Genomic DNA, 23,400 nt, shown 5'->3' with positions numbered 1-23,400 from the left:
TTCAATTCTTCACTTCTCTCTTTAGAAATGGGAGTCAAACTTCACGTCAAAAATCACCAAGGCAACAATGTGATTAACATGTATTAAACACACTAGAACAAGGTTATAAATACCTGTATAGAAACAATAAAATGTATGCACAGATAAAAAAAATAGGCAAAATAAGGTTGTCAGTAAAAGTGGCATTGAATCATACTCACATTTCAACAATTGCAGAAACATTTAGATGATCAACCGCATATGCTTTGCTGACCTGTTAAAGGCCAGGCCAGTGTCTACAGTATATTGAGCACTGTATGATAGAGCAAATATGAAAATATTGAAACTATCTTTTCTATCTAGCATATAAAAACAAAAGTCTTCTGTCAAACACAAATTTAATTTCACTTTTTGCTACAAGAAGACCTTAAAGGAAATTAAACTGAACAAAATATAAAGGACATTTTCCTGATGTTGAGTTGCAGCCGCTTTCTCAACATTTCGTCAATTCTTCCCTAACTGATGTACCGCTCATCTTTATTGATCAGTAGAGATTTAAAGGTCCTATGACATGCTGCTTTTTGGATGCTTTTATATAGGCCTTAGGCAAAGCAGAGAAAAGGGAGGTAACCTTTTCCCTTATGACCTCATAAGGAGCAAGATTCCAGATCGGCCCATCTGAGCTTTTATTTTCTCAAAGGCAGAGCAAGATACCCAGGGCTCGGTTTACACCTATCGCCATTTCTAGCCACTGGGGGACCATAGGCAGGCTGGGGGAACTCATATTAATGTTAAAAAAACTCATAAAGTGACATGTTCATGCCAGTGACATTGACAGTAATGGATGATGCCTTTTGCTTAGATTAAAAATGTCTAAATACACTAAAAACAATTGCTAACACCTTGAATATAAGCATCAGTAATAAAATTATATCAAATCTTTTGAGTCTAGGCAATAAGACTCAGGTTTTTCTGTGAGCTGGTTTCATCCACAAACACACCCATCTCTAAGAGGATGGCCTTTGGAACAGGATGTGCATGACGGGACACATACATCCTCTTCAGACTTTGACTCATAGGCGAAGGTTTATAGTCCTTGCATAAATCTCCGCTCAGACTCGGAGCACATTTCACCTCCCATTTGTAGAATAGTTGGCCATGGTGCAGGTTACAGAGATCCTCCTTGACTCCAGCAGAGAGGGCCCTTTCACATTTTCCCAAGAGGTCGTCGTCCCAGTTGTTGTCCTGATCCCACACTTCAAATCCCACTTTACTTCCCGCTGACAAATCCTGGGGGCCTAGGTCGACGACCATGGCCCAGTGTGGGTTGTTGTTGTTGTGAATGACAGGAGAACGTTGGACCATCTGCCCGTTGAAGGACACCTTCACGTAGCCATCCGTGGCTGTGATGTAGTCTCCCCAAAGACCAGAAGCCCGCTGTACAGTTATAATGACCCGTGCCATGCCCTTCCGGGTCGGGCAGCAGTCTTGGTTTACAGCAGGGTCATTGTGGCATTGGCAGACACAGGTATCCCTTGGGTCGCTCTTGATGCCGGCCTGACAGCGGTCAGTGCAGTTCTTCCACAAGCCTTTCTCCAGGATATAATGGCTAATGGCTGAGCGCAGGTTCTTACGGACAGTGGTGTTAGTAGGCAGTAATTCGTGAAGCGAGTCCAGGGAATATGAGACTATGTCTGGGTTCTGTGATAGTGAGTTCAGCCATTCTTTGTAGGCTGATGGATCTTTTGTCAGCAAAGAGAAAAGAAGGTCCGGCTCTGTGGTAGACAACTTTTATTTCTGTGAACCTGTAGAGGAGAGAGTTAGTTAAAGAATTGAGCCAGTAGCAAACATTAGACCAACACGAGAGTCTAGGTCTTGGATTTGGAGCGAGATTTATTTAAATCCCACATAATTCAATTCTTGCAATCAAAGTCTGGCCTTTACAGTGTTAAAAATAGTACTCAGAAATACAAATGAATTTAGACAAAGCAAATATAAGACAAAAATGCTCAGCCTCTACCTGTCATTGAAGAGGCTGGAGAAGGCCGACTTCCTGTCCGCCTTCTCAATGTCCTTCTTACAGTGTTCTGTTTGAGTTTTTATTGTAACTTTAATGCTGGCGGATCGCCTCAACTCGCAGGCACATTTCTACCTCCTCCAGGCTGAGGCCCTGCAGGCTGGCCTGGCACTGCCTGGATGCTGGTCACAGATAGAACACTTCCTCCCAATTTCACCTGGAATGATATATTTAAACACAAATGTAAGCAAATGTATTACTTTGTTGTTCATTTTATTTTATTGGTTTTTGCTTTTTAAACAATTTTGGCTTACCTTGGTAACATAATGGGTGCCAAAGTTGTCAATCAGTTTGTAAAATTGTTGCTTGTATTCAGGGCTGTAGATTTTAGAGCTGTTTCACTGCATGGCGAAATTCTCTGTGCAACTTGGAAGTGCCAGCCACTCCATAGCAGCCACAGTGAAAACACCAGACAAAGAAGAGACAGACCAATATGAAAACAATTAAAGTTCATTCAGTTTGTGCATTGCATTTGATCTTTGATTGTAGGATAGTGTGCAGAGAAATGTCATCCTCTTTCTTACCTGTAGAACTCACTAGGACACAGCCGTGACTCGTGAAGCTGAACTGTCATTCTTTGTTTTTCCATGGAGTAATCAGCTAGTTTAGAATGGGTACCAGCTAGCATCAATGAGGCACCTTTACTTCTACTTTAAGATCTAGATTGACCTGCCAGTTATTTGCAACAGAAGAGGTGGAACTGACCTGAACTCACTGGATCGGTGGAGTGTACCAGCCACTTTCTCATGCTGCAGGACTGCTTGGTCTCAGTCCACCACTGACAAGAGGGCTTTTGCTTTGTTTTTCCAGATAGGAGTTGCTACAAGGGTGCGCGTTTTGTCCTTGTGTTTCCACTGATTCGTAATAGAGAACAAAGGCTCACAAAGACAGAGTATCGTTATAGTTGTAAATGATCAGTGGGATGACATTTTAAATGATCCCTGTGATAGATTTGGGGTCGTTTTCAAAGCAGCAAAACACCGATACAGCAGAGAAAATAATTTCAATTCAATCTCAATTCAGTTTTATTTATAGTATCACTACATGCTGAGAGTTATCTCGAGATAAATAATCTAAATTAAAATACACAAACAGCCTATACGAGTATGAAATAACTGACTATCAAATCTATAATGCTTTTTTATATGATGGCGTTACATATGTAATGGGCTCTGCATGTGTGATCTAAACAGCTTCATTGTTCAATTCTTCACTTCTCTCTTTAGAAATGGGAGTCAAACTTCACGTCAAAAATCACCAAGGCAACAATGTGATTAACATGTATTAAACACACTAGAACAAGGTTATAAATACCTGTATAGAAACAATAAAATGTAAAAAAAAAAATGCACAGATAAAAAAAATAGGCAAAATAAGGTTGTCAGTAAAAGTGGCATTGAATCATACTCACATTTCAACAATTGCAGAAACATTTAGATGATCAACCGCATATGCTTTGCTGACCTGTTAAAGGCCAGGCCAGTGTCTACAGTATATTGAGCACTGTATGATAGAGCAAATATGAAAATATTGAAACTATCTTTTCTATCTAGCATATAAAAACAAAAGTCTTCTGTCAAACACAAATTTAATTTCACTTTTTGCTACAAGAAGACCTTAAAGGAAATTAAACTGAACAAAATATAAAGGACATTTTCCTGATGTTGAGTTGCAGCCACTTTCTCAACATTTCGTCAATTCTTCCCTAACTGATGTACCGCTCATCTTTATTGATCAGTAGAGATTTAAAGGTCCTATGACATGCTGCTTTTTGGATGCTTTTATATAGGCCTTAGGCAAAGCAGAGAAAAGGGAGGTAACCTTTTCCCTTATGACCTCATAAGGAGCAAGATTCCAGATCGGCCCATCTGAGCTTTTATTTTCTCAAAGGCAGAGCAAGATACCCAGGGCTCGGTTTACACCTATCGCCATTTCTAGCCACTGGGGGGGACCATAGGCAGGCTGGGGGAACTCATATTAATGTTAAAAAAACTCATAAAGTGACATGTTCATGCCAGTGACATTGACAGTAATGGATGATGCCTTTTGCTTAGATTAAAAATGTCTAAATACACTAAAAACAATTGCTAACACCTTGAATATAAGCATCAGTAATAAAATTATATCAAATCTTTTGAGTCTAGGCAATAAGACTCAGGTTTTTCTGTGAGCTGGTTTCATCCACAAACACACCCATCTCTAAGAGGATGGCCTTTGGAACAGGATGTGCATGACGGGACACATACATCCTCTTCAGACTTTGACTCATAGGCGAAGGTTTATAGTCCTTGCATAAATCTCCGCTCAGACTCGGAGCACATTTCACCTCCCATTTGTAGAATAGTTGGCCATGGTGCAGGTTACAGAGATCCTCCTTGACTCCAGCAGAGAGGGCCCTTTCACATTTTCCCAAGAGGTCGTCGTCCCAGTTGTTGTCCTGATCCCACACTTCAAATCCCACTTTACTTCCCGCTGACAAATCCTGGGGGGCCTAGGTCGACGACCATGGCCCAGTGTGGGTTGTTGTTGTTGTGAATGACAGGAGAACGTTGGACCATCTGCCCGTTGAAGGACACCTTCACGTAGCCATCCGTGGCTGTGATGTAGTCTCCCCAAAGACCAGAAGCCCGCTGTACAGTTATAATGACCCGTGCCATGCCCTTCCGGGTCGGGCAGCAGTCTTGGTTTACAGCAGGGTCATTGTGGCATTGGCAGACACAGGTATCCCTTGGGTCGCTCTTGATGCCGGCCTGACAGCGGTCAGTGCAGTTCTTCCACAAGCCTTTCTCCAGGATATAATGGCTAATGGCTGAGCGCAGGTTCTTACGGACAGTGGTGTTAGTAGGCAGTAATTCGTGAAGCGAGTCCAGGGAATATGAGACTATGTCTGGGTTCTGTGATAGTGAGTTCAGCCATTCTTTGTAGGCTGATGGATCTTTGTCAGCAGAGAAAAGAAGGTCCGGCTCTGTGGTATAACCCCCTTTTATTTCTGTGAACCTGTAGAGGAGAGAGTTAGTTAAAGAATTGAGCCAGAGCAAACATTAGACCAACACAAGAGTCTAGGTCTTGGATTTGGAGCGAGATTTATTTAAATCCCACATAATTCAATTCTTGCAATTAAAGTCTGGTCCTTTACAGTGTTAAAAATAGTAATTTAGAAATACAAATGAATTAACAAAATATAAGACAAAAATGTTCTCTACCTGTCATTGAAGAGGCTGGAGAAGGCTGACTTCCTGTCCGTCTTCTCAATGTCCTTCTTACAGTGTTCTGTTTGAGTTTTTATTGTAACTTTAATGCTGGCGGACGCCTCAACTCGCAGGCACATTTCTACCTCCTCCAGGCTGAGGCCCTGCAGGCTGGCCTGGCACTGCCTGATGCTGGTCACAGATAGAACACTTCCTCCCAATTTCACCTGGAATGATATATTTAAACACAAATGTAAGCAAATGTATTACTTTGTTGTTCATTTTATTTTATTGGTTTTTGTTTTTAACAATTTTGGCTTACCTTGGTAACATAATGGGTGCCAAAGTTGTCAATCAGTTTGTAAAATTGTTGCTTGTATTCAGGGCTGTAGATTTTAGGGAGCTGTTTCACTGCATGGCGAAATTCTCTGTGCAACTTGGAAGTGCCAGACACTCTATAGCTGTTAACAGTGAAACACCAGACAAGAAGAGACAGACCAATATGAAACATTAAAGTTCATTCAGTTTGTGCATTGCATTTATCTTTGATTGTAGGATAGTGTGCAGAGAAATGTCATCCTCTTCTTACCTGTAGAACTCACAGGACATGCTGTGACTTGTGAAGCTGAACTTGTCATTCTTTGTTTTTTCCATGGAGTAATCAGCTAGTTTAGAATGGGTACCAGCTAGCATCAATGAGGCACCTTTACTTCCTACTTTAAGATCTAGATTGACCTGCCAGTTATTTGCAACAGAAGAGGTGCTGGAACTGACCACAGACTCACTGGATCGGTGGAGTGTACTGGCCACTTTCATGCTGCAGGACTGCTTTGGTCTCCAGTCCACCACTGACAAGGGGAGCTTTTGCTTTTTGTTTTCCAGATAGGGGTTGCTACAAAGGGTGCACGTTTTGTCCTTGTGTTTCCACTGATTCATGTCGAGAACAAAGGCTCCTTTACGTTCCATTTTGGTGATATCAAAGCCTTCACCAGCCAAATTGGTACCTGGAGCAAATTCTGCATCCAGGCACTGTCTGGGTGTCCCCTCTACGCATGATTGATACGTACACTGAGGGAGGGACAGCACGAGGCTGGCATAGAGGCAAATATTCAACAGATACATGTTGCTGTTAAGTTAGGTAGTGGATGCAAACTGATGGTTTATCCTGAAAAAGAAATGTTTCATGAGCAAGTGAAGCCATCTATTACTACACCACTGCAAGATTCTGGTTCAACAGGACTAAACTGCTATAGAATACCACACTGAAGTAGTAATGAACAGTTTTAAATAACTTAAGATTAACACCATATTCAGTCACTTCAGTTAAATCATCTGTTAAAGCGCTGTCAAAGCACTTTCAAAATCATGCATCTGCCTAAAAGCAGTATTTTCGAGTGTCCGATATTTTCCCCACAAAAGCACAAAAACCACAAAGACTGGACAAACCCACTCATAAAGATCGTTTACATCGACTTGCACCCATGTTTAGTCTTTGACAGTCAGGAAGGAGCATAAAGTTTACGAGAGAGTGAATAGGGAGACTCTTGACGGACTCCTGAAGGTTATGTATTTTCAAATAAAGTGTATATATATATATATATATATATATATATATATATATATATATATATATATATATTAAATAAGCAAATCAGCATAGACTCACCTTTGTCTCTCACGTTCACACTGAATGTGTGACTCCGACTGTGCATCAACATTTTTACTTTGTGTTTTAGCAGGGCAGGACGTGATGGTGGGGTGGGGGGATTGTGAGGTGACAGTGAGAGGGGAGGGTGGAGTGACCACTTGTGATCAGCTCTCACTCCCCTGCTCTACATGCAAATAAACACCTAGTGATTTCTGATAAATAGATTTTGTAAAAATAGGTTTTTTTTTGTGTGTCGGTCCTTAATGTGGCCCAGACACATTCGCGTACACACTGCTAAAAGAATGTGGACATATGCAGCCCAGACCACCTCCAAAAGTGGTCTAAGTGATACGATCATTTAGAACAGATTTTAAAAGCAGGTCCAAACAGGGCCTATGACACTTACAGTCAATTTAGTTGTTGTATAGGATACACTGAGATAACATTTTAGTGAGCCACTTCAGGAAAATTGTTGTATTTCAGCAGCAAATACTGACATGGAAAAGAAAATAAATCTACATTAAAATATAAAAACAAAATAGAGCATTGTCTGACCATTTTAACATACAAAATATTATTAATGTATACATGCTAAACAAAAGTAAATCTAATATGGAGAAATTAATGTATTATATAGGAAACCATTACAATATATTGTTATATTCGACTGTATTGTCATTGCAGTACTGAGGCAATGAAATGCAGTTAATCATCCAACCAGATTTGCAAAAAACAGTACAAGGTATTATACATATGTATAGAGGTATATATAAATAATAATAAACAGTAAGGGATGGATATGAATATGCTAACATATATACAGTAAGAAAACAGTATGAACATGGGTAGCAAGTAGTCAAAATATACTGTATAGTGCAGCAGCATAAATATGAATACACTAGAGGTGAGATATATACAGTGGGAACAGTTGTATAAATATGTATAGGTTGTAAGAGCATTTATAGTACAGGTAGTGTAATATATTACAGATAAGGCAACACAAAAAACTGAAAAATGATATAAAATGTATGAAACATGATGACATACAAAAGGCATACAAAATATATATTGTTATATTCTTTACTTCTCTCTTGCTTTCTGTAGAACTGTTAACTGCATCTGCTTAACGTGTGACATGTGGGTTGTTCAGAGTAATAGGGGGTCTTGTTCAGCACAGTCCCACAGAGGTGTCGGTGTAGGCGGCTACATGTCATAAGGTCCAAGCAGCAGAGAGGGGTGAGAGGTGGAGGTGGTGTGATTCATCCACATCCTCAGCAGTTCTCTGCCATTACAGGATTACAAGTGCTCTTTGGAAACATCTAAATCCAAGTGCATCAATTGCTTTTGTGCAGTAATAATAGCAAATTGACCCTATAATGACAGTCATGTTGTCGTTGTTTGTAATTAGAAGTCAAGCAACACGTAGCATATATGGGATTTGAGCATTGCACGCAAACTCATGTCTGGACAGTGACTCATTTATAGACCTGCAGCAGCAATAGATTCTCTCATGATTCAAATCTGAGACTCTCAGAATTTCTATGCATATTCTGTAATTATAATAGTATTTTTGTAGCCTATTATCAGTTTTCAGAAAATGCAACATCTAGGCTGAACTACATTTGTATCTGTAATTATAATAAGAAACACATTTTGTTGCTGTAATGAAATATTTGCTATTAACTTATAAATAATAATCGTGTTCTTTGTGTTTATCATGTGAGCTCAGGTGGCAGCTGCAATATTTCCGGCTGAATTGAAGGCAGCTGTAGCTCAGTCAGTGTTGGCATTTAACTGCCAGTGCCGCCAAGCAGCATGAAACTAGTCCCAGTAAAACAGAATTAGACCAGAAGTTAAAAGAGTTTGCCTTCAAAATAAAATTGTATCTTTATATAAAAGTGTATTGAAAACATATATATTTTCCTTTTTAAAGTAACTATATGTAACTTTTAAATGTTTCTTAAACTGTAATTGTGCATCTGATGATGATAAATGACCTGTCCAAGATGATAAATGACCAAGACTAACAGTGAAATGAACGCTTTCTTTATATAGGCCTAATTGTATTTTAATTTTAGAGGCCCAGAAAAAGAGATTCACTGTGTATCTGTTGGTTTGGTTAATTGCCAAATTTGTTAGAGAATACACACCAACAACTAAGATGGATCATATACTCTTGTGGGCCTAGTCTTATAAGAGGATCCTTGCATTTAAGATTTGTATTTCATATTGTTCTCACACAGTGCATATTCTTTAATAAAGTTATATTTTCCGTAATTACCAAAAAGAAAATCTGGAGCTAGATTGTATTATTCCAGAGCAGGAGTAGGCCTACCGATTAAGAGTACACAATGTACACAGGGCGGGAGTGGAGAAATGGAGGGTTAGTAGTGGCCCAGAAGCAAATATTTGATTTAGGACTCCCTAAAGGTATCATCATTAGCAGCATCTTTTGTATTTATGTTAACCATGATATTTGGCTAAACTCAATTGAGCAAAGAGCAGGCACATTCTTGCTGAGCACATTGCCTTGCTTTAACAACTGTTTGAATATAATATTTAATATGACTAATTATAAGGGCCTTGTTAAATTTCCTGAAACGCATCTATGATAAGATATCGTTGGCACGAAATGCAGTCTTTATTTAAATGTAATGCAGTCTTTATTTAAATGTCTGTGCTTTGTATATGTAGATTTTATTTTGAAATCAGTGAGCGGAAGTGTCGTCGTTGTTGTTCTTTGTAGCTTGACATTAAAGGCGATGCAGGGGAATTAAAGGCCGCCAGGGAAGGCACCGCATTTCAAGGAATACGGCCAGCCAGAAATAATGGTGGGAAACAATTGGATAAAACAGATGTTGAAGAAAGTGAACATAAGCGTTACGGACCGGACCTCGTGTGTTTGGAGTCACCCGGCTCAAATATCTGCTTTTTCATCTCCAGTCACAGGACATCGGTAGCCGAGTACCCGGCGGCTTGCTAGCCCGCAGTCCTTCCTAAAATCTCCGCTCCAGTGTCACAGATCTGATCTGTTTTTTTTGTGTGTTTTTTTTAAGCGTTACGAAAGCTAGCCCGCATCAACGGAACTGATCCGACCATATGAAGCCCGTTTTCTGTCATTAAAGTAAAGGTATGACCCGCTAGTCCTCTGTTGCAAATCTGACCGCTAGGATCAAGCTAGCATCATCTGGAGTTGGATGGACGCGCGGCTCACACTCAAACACCCACAGCATCCCTGCCTGGGACGCGTTCATGCCCGTGCTGCTGCACTGGAATGCTAACTAATGAGGAAGTGGCTTTAACATGACGAGGAACATTTTGCCCCTTAACCGCTTAAGGCTGTTAGGTGCTACACAGACATTCTTTATATGCCAAATGTAATGACCGTCCCGAGCTCGCACCATGTATGTGGCTGGCCGAGTCTGTCTCCAGCCTTGCGGGTGACACTCTCACAGGTACCGGCGGTTCAAAGCAAACAGCGGCGGCGCTGAAACACCGTCGCCGGGTATTGCTGAGAGACTTGAAGTGAGCTTGCCAGTGCAAGCTAGGAGGCTATTAGCACAATATAGAACCCCTAAACAGCACCAATGGTATCCCACAAGGTTTTAGTCGCAATAATCCTATTAAATGTGTATATAGGTGTACAGTCTGTTTTTTACTTTTTCGGCGGCGTCCTTTTAACGGGCTTGTTTGCTATGGCAATTTTAAATGGACCCAGGCTTCTGGACTGGGCGAGTTCACCTCCACATCTACAGTTTAACAAATACGTCCTAACGGGATACCGGCCAAGCTCCTCTGTGCAAGACTGCATAAGAAGCTTGTTTTACCTGCACAATGAACTTGGAAACATATACACTCACGGTAAGTACAGGAATTCTGAATTAACTGCTTTGTCAGGAGGTGAGATTTTGGTAACCGGTGTGACTTTAAGCATTAACCCACAGCAGTACAGATACTGTACAGATACTGCACCTGCGGAAGGATGCTAAGCCAGACATTGCACTAGAGCCCGAAAATCGTTCAGGATGGCAAACATGACTTAAACCCTTAATAGTGACCACATATGTGAGCCAAATTCATATTTGAAGTATTGGTCTTAATGAGTAAACATTATATTTTGTGTTTGTCCATGTATTAAAATACATGCCAATCAATTTGAGAGTGATGGCAGGTTGGTTTTTGTGACTAATAACATCTACTCAGGGAATGTACTGTACAATTTTGAGGCACTTCACTTGAGTATTTGTTACTTTATACTTCCGGTCCACTACATTTTAGAAGGAAACAATGTTCTTTTAATTCACTAAATGTGTTAGACAGCTGTAGTTACTAGTTTAGATTATGATTTTGCATACACAACACATGATCAAGTTAGAAAATATGACCCATATTTCAAGATAAAACTACCCAACACTGTATAATGTGTATAATGTATATAATCCCCTCAGAAATTACAACAACTTCCCAGAGCCCAAGGTGATCTCTTCAAATCGTCTTGTTTTGTCCGCCAAAATCCAAAGGTATTCAGATTTCAGTGGTATGTGACAAACAAAAACAGCAAATCCTTTCATTTGAGAAGCTGGAATAGAGTGTGTTTGACATTTTCTCCCACTGGTTTTGCTTGAAAAATGAAACGATTAATTGATTATCAAAATAGCTGCCGATTATGTTTGTGTTTCGACTAATTGATTAATAGAGCTCTATAATGTGGTTAGAATTTTCCACCCAAGTTATCCACGCAATGGCGAGCATAGAGAATAAACTGCAGTGGTGATCATAAGGGAAGTGGCCTCGGAAGTCTTTATTACACCAGTGATGTCAGCTGAGCATGTTACCTCACATACACCAGTAAGATCATTGCCTATATAAGGCAGTGATGTTTAATCCAATGAGCTTTTGTCCAATTCTCCAAATTTAGAAGAGTAGATGCAGAGCTGTGCTCATAACTCAGGTGGAACATTGTTTTTTTTTTGTTTTTTTTTATTGTGTTGTAACATTTCAAGTTTCATGAGTTGGTTTGTTTTGCATATAAACTGAAAACATCCTGCCTGCTCAGCTCTCAGACGCTTCACCGCGTCCATGCCTTCAGAGGAGGTCCTCCCTACTGTATTCAACTCTGAGTGGGACTGAGAACGGCCGGTCAGCTCAGGACGAGTGGGGGGAAGAGCAGAGCTAACACACTTAAAATAGATGTGTTACAGTAGAAGGCATTGCCAGTATCACCTGGCTGGGACAAATGCCTTGACATTGGGAAAGGCCGAGTGAGCATGAAAAGGGGAAGGGAGTGCAATATGTGTGGCGTAGAGTGATAAATGATCGTCACAACTGTATGTGGATCAAATTTCAAGGTCTGGATTTTTTGCTCACATAGCACTGAACGCCTCTCCCTTGCTGAATAGAGAAACTTGCATTGGAGCCATTCGAAATATGGCATAAAAATAAGAATTTAGTGGAGCTTTTTGTCTTTCCCACAAAGGGTAACACTATATACGTTTGTGCCAATCATGAAGGATTTTGCTCAGCTCAGGTGGAAGCCCTTCGCGGCCACTCATTCTTATACAGTTTGAAAAATAATGTCCGCAGGCCTCAAAACTCCCGAGCTAGATAATCCATCACAATAAACATGACACCTTAATTTGGTTTTGTCAAAGTTTCCGTGTTATTTTATCGTGCTTGAACTTTAGGTTTTCATAACAGCGTGCGCATTACCTCAGGCTTTGTTTTCTGTCAAGCACTGAACTATAAATAATCCTTATAATATATGTTGCTTTACAAATTTTGCACAAAAAGTAAACTCGATTTGTACATGACACTGAGTGCAACAAAGGCATTCCCATTTGTTTGTGTTGAGCCTTGACAGGAGCTACACATGAGCTTCAACTTTAATTACAGCTGAGGTAAAGTCTACTCTAACAACTGTGCTGTCTCTGTTTCTCTGCCCTTCCTATTTCCAGGCATCCCTTTGGTTTGCTTCCTGGTGCTGCTTCCTCTCCACATCCCCTGGTCTCAGATCAGCGTCACATGGTTGGGCGTGGTGCATTTCCTGGCTTGCCTCTCGCCCCAGCTGGGCTCTGTGCTCTACCACCTCTTCATGAACCACGAGGGAGGGGAGCCCGTCTACCACACCCTCCTTAAACTTGACGTGTGTGGAATCTGCATGATCAACACATTGGGTAAGCCTTCTTGGAAGCTCAGCAGATTTCTTCACCGTATATCAATTTGTCAGAACATATTTGACTACTAAGTCAACTGGCCAATGTAAGCAATGATCCAAGTTCTAAAATGGTTATTGATCTGCCCATGGTGCCTGTATTAGCACATTAAAGGTCCCATGGCATGAACATTTCACTTTATGAGGTTTTTTAACATTAATATGCGTTCCCCCAGCCTGTCTATGGTCCCCCAGTGGCTAGAAATTGTGATAGGTGTAAACCAAGCCCTGGGTATCCTGCTCTGCCTTTGAGAAAATGAAAGCTCAGATGGGATGATCTGGACTCTTCCCTTTATGATGTCATAAGGGGAAAGGTTACCTCCCCTTTCTCTGCTTTACCCGCCCAGAGAATTTGGCCCACCCATGAGAAAGAGAGACACATCATGGCTTGCAAACAAGCAAATGCCGCGTTCTATTTACCTCGGAACTCGGATTTTCCGCCCCCTGACCTCAGATTTCCGAGCTCGGAACTCGGACAACCTTGCAGTAGCCCGAGTTCAAAATCCAACATGGCTGCCCCCTGTATCAACAGTTGTGAAAGCTGCAGTAACATAAAGTTATAAGCACTTCTGTCTTATTTGTGTCACTAAATCAGTCGTTCACACAGGCATGTTCAACTTCTATCTGTGGACATGTTGTTACGCTGTTTGCATGCACAAAAAACGGCGTAATGCGTTGTTATCAACTGGTATTGCTAACAATAGCTAACCGGTCTAGAGCTAATGAAAACAATGAAAATCCGACTTTTAAATAGAACGCATTCAACTCGGGTATGACGTCATTCCCAGCTCCGGCTTCCGAGTTCCGAGATAAATAGAACGCGGCAAAAGCATGGCAGTTGGTCAAGGCCACACCCCCACCCTCCACCTTGCCCCACCTCTCTCCTCCTCAATAGCATTTAAAGCTACAGACACAGAAATGGCACGTCCTACGTAAAGCTCATTGTGGGACTGGCTCTAGTGGCTGTAATTCTGCACCAAGGCTGAATTTCGGGAAATACTTCAGATACAGTATTAGGGGACCACTAAAGCCTATATAAAAGCATCCAAAAAGCAGCATGTCATAGGACCTTTAAAATAAAAATGACAAGTGAAATGTTTTTCATGTATTTGTATAAACAATTTAGCTCGGCCATAATATTATTCTGATAATAATACAGTAATAATTAATATTGTGACATGGGAGTGGATATCTGTTTTATAATATCACCATACAAATTAAAGGCTGCATTCATTTGATGCAGCTGTTCCTGCTAAGTCCAATTAACAATAAATGGCTCCACCTGCTTGGCCATCATAGTAACTTTACCAATATTGATTTTCCTTAGCGACAATATTAACCACTCCTAGTTTAGATTTAATACCAAACAATTTAGCTTTTCACTTATTTTAAACTGATAGTGACAACTTATTTATTGACACAGACTAGGTAATCATCAAGAATTTTCTGGCAGGATGATTCTAGGGCTGCAAATATTGCAGCTAATTTTTTTTATCGTTATTTCTTGATTAATTTATTAGTCACTTTGATTTATTCACTTTGTCCAAAAACAGTCCGAAACCTATCTGTCCATCCATCATCTGTAAATGCTTATTTTATTTAGTGTCGCGGGGGGGCTGGAACCTATCCAAGCTGATATTAGGCAAGAGGCGGGTAACCGGGACAGGTCACCAGACAATCACAGGGTTGACACATAGAGACAGACATCCATTCACACTCACATTCACACCTACGGGCAATTTAGAGTCAACAACCTGCGTGTCATTGGACTGTCGGAGAAAACCCACGCTGACATGGGGAGAACATGCAAACTCCACACAGAAAGTCACCAAGCATGTTTCGAACCTGGAACCCTCTTGCTGTGACAGTGCTAACCACTGCAGCACCCGTCCAAAACCCAAAGATATTCAAGTTACTATGATATAAATCAGAGAAAATCAGCAAATCCTCATATTTGAGAATCTGGAATTGGAAAAAAAAGTTGGCATTTTCTGCTTTAAAAAAATGACAAACTAATATCAAAGTAGTTACTGATTAATTGTCTGTTCATCGGCTAAAGGAATGATCGTTTAAGCTCTAGATGAGTCTAATAAAACGGAATTGTTTTCAGCCTACAAAGTCAACCCTCCTCTGCTGAACCTAAAGTGCTCTCCGTATGGACTTAAGGAATTCTGTTCTGCATTTCAGCAAATATTCATCCTCAGTTTTTTTTTCTCCACATCTGGAAAGCATACTTTCATATGGAGCTTCCACATGACCTTTATATGAGTTGAGTGCTGCATTTAACACAGTCAGGCAGAGGATCTGAGTGCTGCTCACCACTCTGAAAGAGCGCTGTCACACTGGGTTCAAACAATTTGACCTGTGTGTGCTGTGGCTTACACCAGGCATTACATTGCTGCTGAGTCTGGCATCAATGCTCCCTCTCTATGCTGACTCTCCGTTGTGTGTTTTCTTGTCTCAGGGGCGCTGCCCATTGTCTACAGCACGCTGCTGTGCTACCCGTTCATCCGCACTGTGGCCCTGTTAGTCTACATCCTGCTGTCCAGCCACGCTATCTACTGCGCCGTCACGGCTCGGAGCAGCGTTCGCCGATTGCGCTCCTTCGCCTGGCAGGCGGTATTCCGCTTCTCCTTCTTCTTGCTTCGCGGGGTCGGCTTGGGTGGCGGCAGCCCCACCTCGCTACGCCACTTCCTCATGATGGATGCGCTGGCCGTGCTGGGCGGGGTCATCAACATCATGCGCATCCCGGAGCGCTTCCGCCCAGGCCTCTTTGACTACTGGTGCAACAGCCACCAGATCATGCATGTACTGGTGGTAGGCTCCATCCTTTACCTACACTGGGGTGTGCTGGACGACCTGCTGTGGATCAACAGCTACAACTGTCCCTCAGACTGACACACCCCCCGTAGCCCCCACCCCTTACAAGGAGCACTGGGATGTAAGGTTATAGGACCTCTGAGGGGATGGGGGTGTCTGCAGAGGGAAAGAGAAGGAGGGTATTCAGGGGGAACTGATGCAGTGAGGTGAGACAATATGTTCTCTGTGCATGTGTTCACCTCATGCGCTTAAACTCAGAATGTTCATATCTACGTCCATCTTGTTACTTTGTGCGAATGTAGGCAAAAGTATGTCAAGTAACACGCACAAGCATTTTGACTCTGTCACTCACAGGCACACACACACACACACACACACACACACACACACACACACACACACACACACACAGCAAAATTGAAATATTTTAAACATTAAGTTTAACTGATTATTGAACACTGGAAAGTCTTAAGTAAAGGATCTACTTTTAGTTACTGTTGAGTATAAAGCCTTTACTTAATAATATAAGTTTTACTTGAGCATTATCTCATGTGGTTGGTTACCACAGTCTGTGGCTAGAAGATATTGCATGCTCAAGTCCTCTCAGATGTCACTGTTGCTACCTATGCAGCACATCCATATCTCAACACATGCACATCACACACTACACACAGTCAGACACCCTCACACCTATATTTTTATACTACATGTACATACTGCAAGTGCTGCACAAAGCACTCATAGTTTTCACTACGTCCAACTGACTGAGTTTTACAAGACTGGTTGTTTTGTTCGTGTTTCCTTGTTTTCTGCTAGTGGGTCTTTCTTTATTTGTGTGTCAGTCTGATTTGTCCTTAATGTCACAAGATGATGAGGAAATGAAGAGGGGGTTCATTCCTGAGTGTGCCAGCATGTTAGCAATGAGTTTACTTGCTTCAGGTGGCTTGCACCACACATTACAATCAATTGTGCAGTGTTAACGGTTTCCATTGCACCTGAGCTCCTTGCCAATGATATTTAGGCATTTTTAAGAAATCAGAAAAAAGAGAAAAAGTGCAATAGTTTACAAACTGTGTTGTTCAATGGCATTATTGTTCGCTAAACTTTTGCTTATGGGAATAAGCAAAGTCGTAGTTATTTATTATTGTACATTTATGATAGCTTCCCATTGTAAGGAAGATTGTGGAAGATGACGTTTTATAACTTTTAAGTTTATGCACATTTGTTCTGTAGAAAAGCCCTCTAAACAGACATGAACAGGCACTCTAATGCCACCATATGTACATTAGCTTATGATGTAAATGTAAAGTAGCAGCAAGATGCACTGAAAGTTAAGGAGTCGCTACTTAACAATTGCCAACTTTTAAGGAAACTTGATTGTAATTGTAGGTTTCTAAACAATTGATTATCTTTACACTGTAACCCTGTTTAGAAAAACAAACGCTAAAACCAAGCTGCGTATTGGCACAACATGCACAAAATACTGTAATGAAATTATATATTTATTATGCTTTGTATTTATTTGCTGATACAGTTAACCTTGTGTCTTTGTCAGCTGCTTAAACGGTTTACGTTGTTGCTGTGCAGGATCACTGGCTGACAGATCAAGTTAGAGGTCAGAGAAAATCTTTAGTTTTATACAAACCGTGCAAATCCCGAGGATTAGCTCCTCATATTCTCCCCACACAATTTTTTCCCAGTGATGTTCAACTTCTCAGTCACTCGGTAATATTGTAGAAAAAGATTGGTCTCTATGCATTACAATTCACAAAAACATTTGCAATAATCAGCAAGAAAAAAAAGTTATGTGACCTTAAAAACTTGTGCAGCCCTCTTCTGAAGATGTTATTTATATTATTTCTTGGACTTGAATGAAAATGGGTTTTACTGTATTTGGATGTTTACTTGAAATTGATGGTTTATAAGGGTCAGTCATTTTTGCCACACAATGGTGCACGTTGCCATTATTTATGCTTTGTTATTTAAATGCACCGCTTTTGCCCTGCAGCTGGATTTGTGTTGTTTGAGTAGCACCTTTTTAACTCAAATAGAGGTTACACACGGTGTCTTTTTAAGTTAGATATTAGTATTTTATTAAGCTGGCCTAACCAAACAGGAATGAACCCCTGTGCCCTCTGGTCATGTATAAGTTACATCAATTCTGTGTGAATGTCCATGATTGATGGACGATGATTCTTTTGCCACTATATTCCTCTGTGGTATTTCAGTTACTACTCTAAAGTAAAAGTAACTGTTGCACTGTACTTCATGCTTAAGACTAGTGGTTGATTTCTTTTCCACAGGCAGACTTTACTTTCTTAATGACATTGCACTTGCTTCCCATGACAACAGTCACAGCCGCCTGCTGACTAGTCGCCAATCCCTTCAGACCCACTTCATCTTGCCAAATAAGCAGCGTCTGAGGTGTAGCACATCAGGCGTTTCCTGTGCTAACACTGACTCATAGGTGAAGAAGGATTTCCCACAGTCTTAAACACATACACTAGCCTCAGACTGCATCCCCGCACCCTTCTCCTAGATAAAGAGTCAGATACTTACGTCTGCTAGTCTCACTCTGACACAGTGATTATTACATACTATGCCCGTCGTATAATGTTAAAGCTGAAACTAATGTATTATTGGCCATTGAATGAAACTGAAAAAAATGCATGAAAGTAGCTGTAAAACAGAACCTAACGTCTCATAGTGTTAGCTAATTGTTTGTTCATTCATGTCACTCAAAGACCATGTCTCACGCTCCTGGAAATGACTGTGTGGGTAGTGGGGGGTTGGGGGGTTGGGGTGTTGGGGGGGGGGGGGGTGTCACCACTACAGGAAGATGACTAAACAGATCAGATCAGAGGCAATACATCACTATCAAATAAACTGCACTCTTCATTGTTCTCAAAAGGGCTTTGAATTAAAGTAAATTACAATTCTGAAACATATTTCAAGTCCATATAAATAATGTAAATACATGTATGTGGATTATATATACATACAATGCAAACGATATACCCTGATTCATTTTTGATACATACACAATATAGGATAAGAAGAAATGGGATTAATGGTTTGCCACATATAAGCTGCTGCTCTCTCTCACAGCCAAAGCGAGTTATGAGAGAGGGAAGCAGATGCGGCTCAGTGCGGTGCTTCAGGTTAATATCAAGAATGTGTGTTTGCTTAGCTATGTCCATATGTATGTGAACAACACAGAAAAAAAAGACTGAAATTGGTTTCTGTGCAAATGTAGAATTTTTGATCTTGTGTGACCCTAATTAAGAATGCTTTTGATCATTTAAATGTAACCACTTTTTTTAAGACACGTGGGAAAGAAAGATTTGTGACCATCGTTGGGAAATCTTGGCGGGCATGTGAATACCTCGTGACAACCACTGGTCTATCTATGCATTATCAGCCGAAGGATACGCAACAGTGAAGTCGGTATGTGTTCGTTGAAACAGCCCTCTGATCCACTGTAACAGAGGGCTTCGCTCCAACATCCTGGGCCTCCCACTTCTCAGGGTGCCATAACAGTAGCTGTAACATCCAAGGCCTGACCTCTGCTTTCTGAAACATGGCTGCGAGACTGTCATCTACCTCCACCTGCCCTATTTGTCCAGTCTGTTCATGCTATGAACTGGGTAACAGATTGGACAGAAGGCAGAAGGAAGGTGGAAAGGTAGTACTTCTCTGAAAACCATGTTACAGGAGTTGAACCTGGCCTTTTGTCTGTATGTTAAATGAAAAAAAAAAATTACATGACGTATTAACACATCACTAACAAAGTTCATTTTTTAATATAACACAGGTGCCGGATAGCCTGTTGATGACCTGTTTATAATGGACTACCTGTTATATACTGATTATTATGATTACTGTTATTCTGTGGATCCTAATAATGACACTGGTCTATGTGTACAGATAATGAGGCAAGCCCTTTCCTTTAGGATGAAGGGAGCTTACTGGAGGGTCTGTCTGTTACCCGTCTCTTCATATCAGCAATGTCACGGCATTTTTAAACAGAAAACGAATGAGTGTGGCTCCATCTAGTGGAAGTTCATGTGCATTGGTGCCGGCCATTACTTTGGCCTTACTGCAGGCATATGAAAATAATTGACAGCTTGTAATACTGTCCTTGCTGGTTTGCTATTATTCTCCAGGGTTGTCTATATTTCCAGACCATATATGTTCACATGTGTATATGGGCTTTACTGCAAAACCCATACAGGCATGAAATCTGTATATTGTCAAATTTACTTTCTTCCTTAGCACTGATGGGGTGCTGCTGAGTGCATCCCCAGAGTGCCTCATTATCCAGTCTGTGTGCAAATAATGTGCAGGAAAACAGACGTTCTGTAGTTCACACATCTGTCCAACATTAGTGATTAGTTTCCTGTGTAACAGACAGGCTCTCACACTCCTCAGTCTCCAGCAACGATTGTGCAATAAACTGAAGTCTATATTTTTTAAAACTGCTTATAGGCCATCTCCTTCATCCTGTGTGTGTGTGTGTGTGTGTGTGTGTGTGTGTGTGTGTGTGTGTGTGTGTGTGCGCGTGTGTGTGTGTGTGTGCGTGTGTGTGTGTGTGTGTGTGTGTGTTTTTGTACTTCTGTTTGTGAGAAACTTTGATTGCATTGGACTCACTCTACATATACAGTATCTCACAAAAGTGAGTACACCCCTCACATTTTATATGTATTTATATCTTTTCATGGGACAACACTGAAGAAATGACACTTTGCTACAATGTAAAGTATTAAGTGTACAGCTTGTATAACAGTGTAAATGTGCTGTCCCCTCAAAATAACTCAACACACAGCCATTAAGGTCTAAACCGCTGGCAACAAAAGTGAGTACACCCCTAAGTGAAAATGTCCAAATTGGGCCCCAATTAGCCATTTTCCCTCCCCGGTGTCATGTGAGTCGTTAGTGTTACAAGGTCTCATGTGTGAATGCGGAGCAGGTGTGTTAAATGTGGTGTAATCGCTCTCACACTCATTCAACACGGCACCTCATGGCAAAGAACTCTCTGAGGATCTGAAAAAAAGAATTGTTGCTCTACATAAAGATGGCCTAGGCTATAAGAAGATTGCCACGCCCTGAAACTGAGCTGCAGCATGGTGGCCAAGACCATACAGCGGTATAACAGGACAGGTTCCACTCAGAACAGGCCTCATCATGGTCGACCAAAGAAGTTGAGTGCACGTGCTCAGCGTCATATCCAGAGGTCCTCTTTGGGAAATAGACGTACGAGTGCTGCCAGCATTGCTGCAGAGGTTGAAGGGGTGGGGGGTCAGCCTGCCAGTGCTCAGACCAAACACCGCACACTGCATAAAATTGGTCTACATGGCTGTCTTCCCAGAAGGAAGCCTCTTTTAAAGATGATGCGCAAGAAAGCCCGCACACAGTTTGCTGAAGAAAAGCAGACTAAGGACATGATTACTGGAACCACGTCCTGTTGTCTGATTAGATCAAGATGCATTTATTTGGTTCAGATGGTGTCAAGCGTGTGTGGCGGCATCCAGGTTAGGAGTAGAAAGACAAGTGTGTCTTGCCTACAGTCAAGCATGGTAGTGGGAGAATCGGAGCTGCCGGCACTGGGGAGCTACAGTTCATTGAGGGAACCATGAATGCCAACATGTACTGTGACATACTGAAGCAGAGCACGACCCCCTCCCTTTGGCGACTGGGCCGCAGGGCAGTATTCCAACATGACAACGACCCCAAACACACCTCCAAGACGACCCCTGCCTTGCTAAAGAAGCTGAGGGTAAAGGTGATGAACTGGCCAAGCATGTCTCCAGACCTAAACCCTATTGAGCATCTGTAGGGCAACCTCAGATGGAAGGTAGGGGGGCGCAAGGTCTCTAACGTGATCCGTGATGTCGTCATGGAGGAGTGGAAGAGGATTCCAGTGGCAATGTGAAGCTCTGGTGAACTCTATGCCCAAGAGGGTTAAGGCAGTGCTGGAAAATAATGGTGGCCAATATTGACCCTCTGGGCCCAATTTGGACATTTTCACTTAGGGGTGTACTCACTTTTGTTGCTAGCGGACCTTAATGGCTGTGTGTTGAGTTTTTTGTGGGGACAGCACATTTACACTGTTATATAAGCTGTACACTCATTACTTTACATTGTAGCAATGTGTCATTTCTTCAGTGTTGTCCCATGAAAAGATAGTTTAGATTAGTTTTAGATTAGTTTGGGGTTGAAGTTAATAAATTGGGTTTTGTTTTAGAATTGGTAAGCATCAACGTTAGGTGTACACAGTCTTCAGTAAGATTAGGGGTTAGGAAATAAAATCAAATAGATATGAGATCCACACAAAACAACATGAGATGGTTTAGGTTAGAATTGTAAGTTTTTTTTGTTGTTGTTTTTTTAAGATTAATGTTAGGGCAAAGGCTGGGGTTAGTCTTGTAGTTTTGATGGCTGAGATTAGGGGTGGGGGATAGGGGATGCATTATGTCAAAGGAGGGTCCTCACAAGTATAGTGTGTGCTCATGTGTAATAAAGATTAAGTGACCTCACAATGATAGAAAGATGAGAAATTACTTGACTTCACCTCTTCACGGAGTAGATTAGAGCTTGTTATGTAATTACACAGGTTAATTAAAAATGTAAAGGGGTGCTTCAGCAATATTGCACGTCCTAAAAGTTAGGGGACTTGCAAGAGACGGATTAAAAAAGTTGATGCAGCAGAGACTTTAAGTCCCTTCTATGGGTCAAACTTCCAATACACTGGATTCTACATTTCCCATAATGCAACTCAATAGTGTATTTTGATGGGCCTTCCCTGACTGACTTCAGATTTCACTAAGGACTAACCATGGCTAGTAATCTGATGTTCATGAGTGAAATAGATGTAGTGCTTCTTTAAAGTAATACTGGGTTTAGTATTAAAACAAGTGTGATATTGCTTAAATTAGGGGTTAGGAAATAAATCCAAGGTTTTTACAAAATCTGTAAAAAATGAGAGAATTTAAGAATGGTCATATATATATTATCTGCTTTTTCCTCAGTAGACCTCCAATATATAATTTAGCTTGAAAAAGCAAACTTTTTTGGGTGAAATCAGAGGACAAATAGTCAAGAATAAATTATATTGAAGCATTTTATTACCCCTGACAGTTTGTCAGCTGTCTCATCAAACCTTTTCCTCTCAGATTTCAGGGTAAACTGCACTTCTGTGACCTGGGCATGCTTTTCAACCCTTTTAATGATCACTGTAATTTTCAGAAATGTAGGAGGCAACGAGGGCCTGAATCTGCTTTTGACCGATTGATCTACACACGATCACTGTGTGCATTGCCCTGACATTTTTATCTTGATTTAATCTTAAAAAAGATCACGTACAACTCTCACTGTCTTCCCCGTCATCTTGCCGCCTTCAGTTTTTCAGCCCTTGAAATGTCACACATAACACCTCCCACTTCCACGTTCATTTGAAACTCTCACTTCCTCCATGTCG

General features: G+C 41.1%; 2 protein-coding genes and 1 pseudogene across 2 annotated transcripts; 1 reads left to right on the top strand and 2 right to left on the bottom strand.

Moving 5' to 3' along the window:
• Positions 1–141: 141 nt before the first annotated feature.
• Positions 142–4,325, bottom strand: LOC144530016 (perforin-1-like; annotated as a pseudogene).
• Positions 3,323–7,018, bottom strand: LOC144530267 (perforin-1-like). Its single transcript, XM_078269758.1, has 5 exons — positions 6,911–7,018; positions 5,834–6,409; positions 5,567–5,705; positions 5,260–5,471; positions 3,323–5,053 (listed from the first exon to the last, which is right to left on the bottom strand). Exons 2-5 carry the CDS (start codon positions 6,364–6,366, stop codon positions 4,519–4,521), a joined length of 1,419 nt encoding a protein of 472 aa, XP_078125884.1. The 5' UTR covers positions 6,367–6,409; positions 6,911–7,018; the 3' UTR covers positions 3,323–4,518.
• A 2,625-nt stretch (positions 7,019–9,643) lies between these two features.
• On the top strand, positions 9,644–16,334 carry paqr4a (progestin and adipoQ receptor family member IVa). Its single transcript, XM_078270005.1, has 3 exons — positions 9,644–10,753; positions 12,847–13,065; positions 15,568–16,334. Exons 1-3 carry the CDS (start codon positions 10,480–10,482, stop codon positions 15,999–16,001), a joined length of 927 nt encoding a protein of 308 aa, XP_078126131.1. The 5' UTR covers positions 9,644–10,479; the 3' UTR covers positions 16,002–16,334.
• The last annotated feature ends 7,066 nt before the right edge of the window (positions 16,335–23,400 follow it).

The sequence above is a fragment of the Sander vitreus genome, chromosome 15 (assembly GCF_031162955.1).
Source record: "Sander vitreus isolate 19-12246 chromosome 15, sanVit1, whole genome shotgun sequence".
Classification (NCBI taxonomy): domain Eukaryota; kingdom Metazoa; phylum Chordata; class Actinopteri; order Perciformes; family Percidae; genus Sander; species Sander vitreus.
This window is presented reverse-complemented; position numbering and strand designations above follow the sequence as displayed.

Excerpts from the sequence above, each read along its gene's own strand:
- LOC144530267 (XM_078269758.1), bottom strand. The coding sequence starts at position 6,366 with ATGTATCTGTTGAATATTTGCCTCTATGCCAGCCTCGTGCTGTCCCTC. Across the intron at positions 5,706-5,833 it reads ATGTCCTGTGAGTTCTACAG|CTATAGAGTGTCTGGCACTT; the intron begins GTAAGAAGAGGA and ends CACTGTTAACAG. Across the intron at positions 5,054-5,259 it reads TCCAGCCTCTTCAATGACAG|GTTCACAGAAATAAAAGGGG; the intron begins GTAGAGAACATT and ends TCTCCTCTACAG.
- paqr4a (XM_078270005.1), top strand. The coding sequence starts at position 10,480 with ATGGTATCCCACAAGGTTTTAGTCGCAATAATCCTATTAAATGTGTAT. Across the intron at positions 10,754-12,846 it reads TGGAAACATATACACTCACG|GCATCCCTTTGGTTTGCTTC; the intron begins GTAAGTACAGGA and ends TCCTATTTCCAG. Across the intron at positions 13,066-15,567 it reads CTGCATGATCAACACATTGG|GGGCGCTGCCCATTGTCTAC; the intron begins GTAAGCCTTCTT and ends TTCTTGTCTCAG.